Genomic DNA, 9,320 nt, shown 5'->3' with positions numbered 1-9,320 from the left:
AGTCCAGTCTGCTAGTCAACACAGTAGTTGGAAAAATGTCTGTATATAATATAGAGTAGGGCCAGTGAGAAGGCTGAGTGAGTAAAGTGAGTCCTGTGCAAGCCAGGAATCCAGTTTGATCCTTAGGACTCACATAAAGGCAGAAAGGGAGAACTTATGACACAAAGTTGTCCTCTGATGTCCACATGCATGATGACACTCCCTCACTCACTTCATACAAATATACACAATCATATGTGTGGATTAACAGGACTTTAAATAGATAATAGCAGGCATGATGATACATGCTTAGAATCCCAGTACTTTCTGTGGGGGAGGGTGACAGGAGGATCATGAGTTATAAAGCAAGTCAATCAATCTCTCTCTCTCTCTCTCTCTCTCTCTCTCTCTCTCTCTCTCTCTCTCTCTCTCCTCTCTCCCAGAAAATAGAACAGAATGTATCTTAAAGTATTTTCTCAAAATTACTTTCTGTGAAGTAAATAAGAAACAATGTAGGGTAGTTGCAAGCCTATATTTTTTTATATTTTATTTATTTTTATTTTAAGAGTATGAGTGTTTGCCTGAGTATATATCTGTGCACCACATACATGCAATGCCCTCAGAGGCAAAAGACGGCATTGTATCCCATGGGACTGGAGTTATAGCCTGTTGTGAGTGACTACTGTGTGCTAGGCACTAAGCCTGGGTCCTCTGGAAGAGTAGTTTCTTTTTTTTTTTTTTTTTTTGTTTCGACATTTTTTTATTACCGCCTATAAAAACTACAGAGAGAGAACTATCTGGTCTCCGTGAAGAACTCTTTCACGGCACTGTTCCTTCACAGCGGCCTTCACCTCACCAGCGGCCATGCTGGCGGTTCCTCTTCGTCAGTACACACTGCAGGTCTCTGAGCCAGGGCCTCACCTCCATCTTCCCGTTTATGAATCAAATTCACTCTCAATCCATTGATTAGAGGGAGCGTATTTTTTTCTGTTCCACGAAGAGAACTTTTTTGTTCACGATTGGATCATAATGAAGAGTAGTTTCTTAACAGCTGAGCCATCTCTCCTGCCCTTAGCCCAACAATGTTAGATTGAGATAATATAGCACTGAGAGTACTAAATAAATACTGTATTGGGGGGGAAACTAGAATAAAATTTTATAGATATAGAAATCTTCTAATTAAGCTCAATTTGTGTAAAAGCTTTACTCTCTGAGGATTTATTAACAAGGGATCATTGCTTGGGCTGGGGATATTGGTGGAGGACTTGCCTTCATGAGCAAAGCTCCAAGTTTGATCTCTAATACCACACATAAAACATAGCCCAAGACCAAGGACATGTTAAGAGGAAAAACAAAGTTTAAGATTTTTTTCTCAGGTCAGGGAGATGGCTCAGCTGGTAAAAGGCTTGTTGAACAAGTATAAGGATATGACTTCAAATCCCCAGCTCACATGTAAAAGCTGGGCATAGCTGCTCATGTCTGTAACCCCAGCACTGGGAAAAGAAGGTGGAGCCCTAGAACTCACTGGCCATCCAGTCTAGCTAAATCAATGAGATCCAGGTTCACTGAAACCTTGCCTCAAAAAATAAGGAGGGAAGCAATTGAGGAAGACACTCAACATCAACCTCTGGCCTCCACTTGCACAGACTCAAATACATACATACACACATACACACACCACACACACACACAGGATTTTTATCTCATCAGCTACATAATTATTACCACAGGCAAATGACTAAAGCAGTATCTGGACTATAAATTGTCCAGATACTACAGAGGAAAAAGAAACACCATTGTCACAAGAAATGGAACCAGGAAGGGCAGAGGAGTTGCTTAGTGGTAAAGAGCAAAAATATTTGCCATTGACAAGCAAGCATAAAGAGCTCATTCCCTAGAACTCATGTAAAACCTAACATGATGATTTATAATTGTAATGCCTGTCTAGGGGAGGCAGAGACAAGAGAAACTCTGGGGCTTGCCCAAAGTCCCAGTGAGAGACCCTATCTCCAAAACAAGGTAGACATCTTGAGGAACAATACCCAGGTTGACCTCTTACCTCCACAGGCACACACACGCACATGTATATCCCACACATGCACAAATACATACACACACCTGCACACGAATGTACACACAAATACAACTAGGAAATACTTTAATAGAAGGACATGAGAATTGAATAATAGGAACAACCATAGCTTAACCACCACCTCATAAAACCGCTTATGTTGTTGGTTTGGGGGCAGTTTGTTTTGTTTTGTTTCATTTCTTTCTCTGGTGAGACAAAATCTCACTATGTTGCCCAGGTGAGTCTTAAACCCACAGTGATCCTCCTGCCCTGGCCTTCAGCGTTCTGGGATTATAAATTCTTCCACCACTTATGGTGATATTTTATTTGTACTGAAATGTGATTTTATTTGTATGTTAATAAATAAAGTTGCCTGGGGGTTAGAGCTAATAGTAAGCCACAGCGGAGCTGGGTGTTCATGGTGCACACCTTTAATCCCAGCACTTGGTAGGCAGAGCTAGATAGATCTCTGTGTGTTCAAGGATACAGCCAGCATTGGAGACACACACCTTTAATCTCAATACCAACCATAGAAGACCTGGAGGTCTGTACAGACAGGCAGTAACGAGGCGGTCATGTGGTTGGGTTTACAACCAATGAGAAGGCAGAACAGAAAGTCTATATAAAGACAAACACACAGGAAGTAGGTCTCTCTTGGATGAAGAGGATCGCTGAAGCAGGAAGGGTAAGGCTCTTAGCTCTGACCTCTTGGGCTTTTATCTTTACATTGGCTCTGTGTTTCTTACTCAATAAGACGGTTGGTTACTTCTACAACCACTCCCATCACACTATGCATTTCTTATATAAATATAGTGAAATCCAAAACTGAATAAAGGAACCTCAATTATCAACATACGTTTAGAATATATTGGCTGTGTTTATCTTTCTACAACAGCTCCCCTTGATTAGCAAAATGAAGGTCAGTTACGGCTGACTTTTGCTTTCACACTGTCTTCAGATATCTGCACTCCTATTTGTAATCCTAAATATGTAATTACTCTGCTTCTCTTGGTTGAGTTTTCTGTTCTTTGTTTTCTTAGGAACAGAAGGATGGAGGAAGCATGGTCATTATTTTAGTGACATTGTAACTCAAGATAACAAATGATTCTACCAAGTTTTCGTTTGTCCAGTTTCATTAATCTGGCAACTTCAATACAACTAACTGTCTTCTTTGCTAAACAACCCTTTTCTCAACCCTTATTTCCCAGTGTTAGGCCAGTTTGTCCTCAAGTTAAGCAGAATCTCAACATCTTGCTGAGCTAGTTTGTAAATTCCAACTTCATTTAAGGCTGCTGTGGCAGGAAGGTGCTCAGAAGCTGACTGCAGGACATCTTTGAGGAGTAATGCAGAACCAGTGTTCAAATTCAGAACGATGCAGGCTTCTTTTACACTGTTTAGGAAGACAAGAACGAAGGGAAGGAGAGATCCTTTATGGCACCATCCATAGGACAACAATGACCTATGGAGAGTCTATACAGCCATTTCAAGTATCTATGGACTTACCATTTAGCTCTTTAAATATGCTGAGATTACGGAAGTTGTACAGGATTAATAGAACACTAGAGTTTGTCTCAGTACACTTTTTGATGTTAACAGATTATTAAATATAGCAATGAATTTAGGTAGAATTGGGACATAGGAAAAAAAGAAAAGGAATAAAAATGAACATAGCAGAAAAGACAAAAAAGCTAAACAAATCAAAACCATAAATAGGTTGGAGATGGTGGCACACTTTTAATCCCAGCACTCAGGAAGCCAAAGTAGGAGTATCTCTCTGAGTTCCAGGACAGTCTGGTCAAAACTGTGAGCTCCATACTAGCCAAGGCTAAACAGTGAGACTTTGTCTCAGAAAACTAAAACCACGACAGAAATAGGAAGGCTGGTAAGATAGCCTAGGGGTAAAGTGCCTACTAGAAAGCTTGATGACCTGAGTTCAATTCTTGGGTTTTATACGGTAGAAAGGAGAGAACTACCCCCCCACAAGTTGTCATCTGGCCTCCACATACAAGAACACAAAATTTAAAAATTAAATACTAATAAAAACAGCTGGGTATAGTGGTGCATGCCTTTAATCCTAGCACTCTAGAGGCAGACGCAGGAGGATTTCTGTGAGTTGGAGGCCAGCCTGGTCTACAGAGCAAGTTCTAGGGCATCCATGGCTCCACAAAGAAACCCTGTCTTGAAAAACCTATTAATAATAATAATAACAACAATAATAATAACAAATAAGTGCTGGAGATTTAATGCACTAAGTAGAGTGCTCGCCTAGCATGAATGAAGCATGGGAGAGGACTTGGGGGTATAGTGGCTTACCTACCTGTAATCACAGCACTCAGAACAGGGAAGCAGGAGGATCAGAAGGTTGGGGTCATCCTCTGCTACTATATACAAAGTTCAAGGCCAGCTTGGGATACCTGAAATCCCATTTCAAAAAAGGAAAAGCAAACCAGAAGCAATCATAGCTTCCTGAAATAAGCAAACATAAGTTTTTATGTTTTTAAAGGAATGTTTCCAGATTGCACATACCCTATACATAATGTAAATTTTAAATCAGCAAAATTTTTACTAGAATTCTAGTAATTATTCTCATGTTTATAACTATACTTAGAAGTAAAACTAATATTAAATGTATAAGAAAACTAATTTTCCTCTGGTCTGGGCTACTGTTAGGCACTAAACCTAGCTGTGATTTCTTATTTTCTATGGGTGGCAGAATTATAATTGCATCCATTTTCTATTTACTCTCCTAGTAATAAGCAAATAGAGTTGAACCAAATGCTAGGAAGCAAGTCCAACATGTAATTTTACCTGATTCTGGTCAACTTTCTGAGGATATGGGTCACACAAATTATCTGGGTTTCCCTATTGTGTTTTGAAAATAAAATAGATACACAATGAGTGTTTTAAGGTTTTAATTAATTTTTATAAATTTTTTAAATTTTATTTTATGTGCCTGTTTTGCCTGTATGTGTCTGTGCACCCTGTATGTGCCTGTGCACCCTGTATGGAGGCCTGAAGAGGGTGTCAGAACTGGAGTTATGGGTGGTTGTAAGCCATTATGTGAGTTGTAAGAATCAAATCTCAGTCCTCTACAAGATGATCAAATGCTCTTAACTTATGAGCCATCTCTCTAGCTCCAGATTTTAATTGATGTTACTGTAACAAATATCAATGAAACTGAAACTGTTAAAAAGAAGTCAACTCACCGGGCGGTGGTGACACACGCCTTTAATCCCAGCACTCTGGAGGCAGAGCCAGGCAGATCTCTGTGAGTTAGAGGCCAGCCTGGTCTACAAAGCGAGTTCCAGGACAGGTTCCAAAGCTACACAGAGAAACCCTAACTCGAGAAAAATCAAAAGACCAAAAAAAAAGAGTCAACTCCTCTAACATTTGGATTCACCGGTGTTAAGGTAACACATTAGGCTTACTGTTTAAAATAGTTTTCCGGTCTCTTGCAATAGTGAGAAAACAAAGGGAAAAGATTCCGTGTCATATCAAACTGCAACTGGGCTGCTCCTCCTTCGTTGAAATGATTAGCAAGGATTATCTGAAATAAAAAGCAATCCATGGAACGGCTGCCTTCATCAGCGCAGCCCCCCAGCACCCACTGACTTACCTCCTGATAGATGTATACATCCAGCTTCTCTACAAGCATTTGCCAGAAGATTCTGAATAAGGAGAAACAAAGCTGCTGCTCCAGCTGAAGCAGACGGTCCCGTAAGGTCAGCAGAAGTGGGCAGGCTGAGCTGGACAGGGACATCACTGCCTGTTCAGACTGAGATGGCAGGGACAGCCACCTGAAAAATAAACAACCTTTACCAGAATGACCCTTATCACTCTGTAACCTTAAGGTTTCAACAAATCATTTTAAATTTGAGGAGATGTACTGTCCTGGGGGAATTGTGATGTTTAAAAAAAAAAAAGGAATGTCTAATATTAAAAGCTCTCCCAGAAAAAAAAAGTATCTATTTAGATTTTAACTTTTAATTATTAAATATTTCCTTGAAAAGTCCCTAAATTCTATCTAAATTTTATCTTTAGAATTAAAAAGACACCAGTTAATCTTACGTTCTGATTTTAGCAAATACTTCTTCCATATTGATTGTACTATTCTGTGTGCAGGTAACACACTCGAGCATAAAGGCAAGAGAATAAACTGTGAGATGCAAGCATGCACAGGACACTTTACTTTGTACAGTGAGCAAGTCAACCCCAGATCATATGCTACTTCTTTATGAGATCCACATTATCACTTGTTTATTCTGAGTAAATTCTTCAAAGGAACAGATTTTAGAAAGATTTACATCAAAACCAAAGTTTGAACCTACCATACACAAAACCCCAAGTTTAATCTCCAAAACTGGGGGGAGAGGGTTCTACAAAAGCTAAAATTTGGAGTGTACATGCCACCTTTGACTCTGACTAACTTGTGTAAAGGGTGACTCACACAGGACATACCTTTCTTTCTTATACAATTTTGCAGCATCTTTCACTTCTCTAAAAACGTGATCTACTTGGCGAGTCAACATATCAAGCTTTAAACGCTCTAAGAGATTAATCATGTCATCGAAGACAGAGCTTTCCATGGAGGCTAGTTGTCCCAGCTGCAGCTTACTGAGGGCATTATTCTCTGCAAAGACCTCCAGTGCTGCCTGTTGAAGCTGCAGAAAGAACTGGAAACAAACATCCATTAGTACATTTATTAACACAGTGCTGGGCATCTTGAAATAGGACTATATCATACAATTCCCTAATTTAAGGTATACAGTTCAGCACCACTGAGATGCTCAGTCAGTAAAGTCACTTGCTGCCAAGCCTGATGACCTGAGTTCAAGGTGGACGGAAAACAGTGGGAGGAAACAACTGCAGCCTGAACATGTGCCATGGTGAATTCTCTGTCACAGAGAGAGAGAGAGAGAGAGAGAGAGAGAGAGAGAGAGAGAGAGAGAGAGAGAGAGAGAGCTTGGCACAGTGACACATATCTGCAATTCCACACTCAGGAGGCTGACACCAGGTTACCACAAGTTCAAAACCAGTATGGGCTACATGAGTCCCTGTCCAAAGGCAAACAAGCATAAAAGCCTTTGTCCTCTCCCCAAAAATAAAATGTTACTAGATGGTTCACTGGGTACAGGCACCTGTCACCAAGCCTTGTTCCCTGGGTAGCACATGGTGGAATGACAGAGCCAACCCCAGTAAGTTGTCCTCTGAATTCCACATGTGCTATGACACATACATATGCATGCACAAAATAAATCTTTTTTATTACAATTCAACAGTTTTAGTAATTCAGAGTTGTGCAACCATTACAATTCTAGAATACTGTCATTACTTCCAGCAACAAAATCCATCATTCATTGTCTGTATCTCTATTTTCTTCACACTCCGTCCAACTCTAGGCAATCACTACTTTACTCCCTATGGTTTTGACGACTTTGGACATTTCAAGTAAATGTAACCATATGAAGTATTACTCTTCATGATCAACTTCTTTCACATAGTTCCATAGCATGTACTGTGTACTTCATCTGTTTTTATTGCACTCAATTACTCAACGAAATAAATGGAAGGTGAGCTGTCATTGTTTTCTTCTTCTGATTATGGAATTATGCAATACAAGAACTTTGATGATATTCACTTAAAGCATTTAAGTCTGGCCGGGTGGTGGTGGCGCACGCCTTTAATCCCAGCACATGGGAGGCAGAGGCAGGCAAATCTCTGTGAGTTCAAGGCCAGCCTGGTCTACAAAGCGAGTTCCAGGAAAGGCGCAAAGCTACACAGAGAAACCCTGTCTCAAAAAAAAAAAAAAAAAAAAAAAAAAAGCATTTACAGTCTGAAGCATTGTGAAAATAACTGAAGGACTTTTGATGTGAAAATAAAATCAGCACCATGAAAGCCAGAATCCATTTATATTATCCAATTATATATAATCCAAATATAACTGCAATTTGTTTCATGCTATCAAAAAGTCTTAGCAGCAAGTGGATCAGTGTGAGAGCTGAACATGAAGTACTCTCTGGAAGTAGAACATGACACAAAAGCACAAAATGAATGAATATGCTGTCTGACTTTATGAAGATAACTGCACTTCACTGCACTCTGTATTATATTCACTTCCTTGTTCCAGCAAATGTCACTATGCACATATATTTCAGAGGTGAGTGAGTGTGTGTGTGTGTGTGTGTGTGTGTGTGTGTGTGTGTGTGTGTGATTGGTGCTGGAAACTGAACCTACAGCCTCACACATATTGGGCAAGTACTCTACTACTACTGAACTACACTCCCAGCCCTTGGTTAACTTGTTTTTGTTTTTGGCGGAGCTGGAGATTGAACCTAGGGCTTTGTGCATGGCAGAAAAGGACTCTACCAACTGAGCTACATTATCAACTCTACATAGAAACTTCTACTTTATTTTACTTGTGCAAGAGATTGAATCTAGGGCTTCATTTGTACTATGCAAAGAGTCTGCCACTGCACTAAACCTCCAAAATCAACTTTATAATTCTTTAATTCCCCTTTACATACTATATTTTTAAAGTGGTATATTTGCCTATTTGGGTTTTTTTTTTCTATTTTGTTTTTATGATAATATATAACAGTTTACATTTATAATGTATCTATTTGTTCATCATAGTTTTTACAGTTTAATATATATTTCATCATCATATTGGTTAGCTAAGGTCCTTATGGATGGTTACTGTCATGAAATGTACTTTATGAAGCACATAGTATAAAGCCAAATACAAAGCTGTATCTTCATAGATGTTCTTAAGGCACTGAATACCAGTTGGACAGCACTTTGCCCAAGAAGTCAGCCCAGAAGGCCCTCTAAAATCACTTTGGTACTAGACCTAAAATATCTAAAGAAAATAACCAATGTTGGGACTAAAAGGCTTTTTTTTTTTTTTTTTTTTTTTGAGGCAGGATTTCATGTACCCCAGGCTGACCTTGAACTTGCTATGTAGCTAAGGATAACCTAGGGATCTTCCAGCCTCTATGGTCACTGCACATATGTGGTACACACACTTACATGCAGGCAAAACACTTAGACACATAGTTTTAAAAAATCTTAAAAAAAAACAAAAACAGTAAGAATGACAGATACATAATGCACTCACCAGATGGGCCTGTGGGCAAGTCTATAGTGCATTTTCTTAATTACTGATTGATATAAGAAGGCCCAGCCCTTTGCGGGTAGTGTCACCCTTGGCCTGGTGGTCCTGGGTGCTATAAAAAAGCAGACTGAGCAAGCGATGCAGAGCAATCCAATA

At 39.5% G+C, this 9,320-nt stretch overlaps 1 protein-coding gene across 10 annotated transcripts in view; it reads right to left on the bottom strand.

Moving 5' to 3' along the window:
• LOC128098861 (RAD50-interacting protein 1) overlaps positions 1-9,320 on the bottom strand; it is a 63,466-nt gene that overhangs the window by 8,622 nt on the left and 45,524 nt on the right. For 6 of the 10 annotated variants that reach the window (XM_052720336.1, XM_052720334.1, XM_052720332.1 and 3 more), the window contains 4 exons: positions 6,509-6,723; positions 5,667-5,847; positions 5,479-5,597; positions 2,121-3,440 (listed from right to left, as the gene is read on the bottom strand). In XM_052720336.1, coding sequence (XP_052576296.1) covers positions 3,248-3,440; positions 5,479-5,597; positions 5,667-5,847; positions 6,509-6,723 — 708 coding nt within the window. In that variant the 3' untranslated portion in view covers positions 2,121-3,247. Of the gene's footprint in view, positions 1-2,120; positions 3,441-4,367; positions 4,517-5,478; positions 5,598-5,666; positions 5,848-6,508; positions 6,724-9,320 lie in introns of those variants that run through there. The other 4 variants (XR_008214361.1, XM_052720335.1, XM_052720337.1 and 1 more) reach the window with 4 other exon arrangements.

Source organism: Peromyscus californicus, unplaced genomic scaffold, assembly GCF_007827085.1.
Source record: "Peromyscus californicus insignis strain IS unplaced genomic scaffold, ASM782708v3 Scaffold_6__1_contigs__length_162567912, whole genome shotgun sequence".
NCBI lineage: Eukaryota > Metazoa > Chordata > Mammalia > Rodentia > Cricetidae > Peromyscus > Peromyscus californicus.
This window is presented reverse-complemented; position numbering and strand designations above follow the sequence as displayed.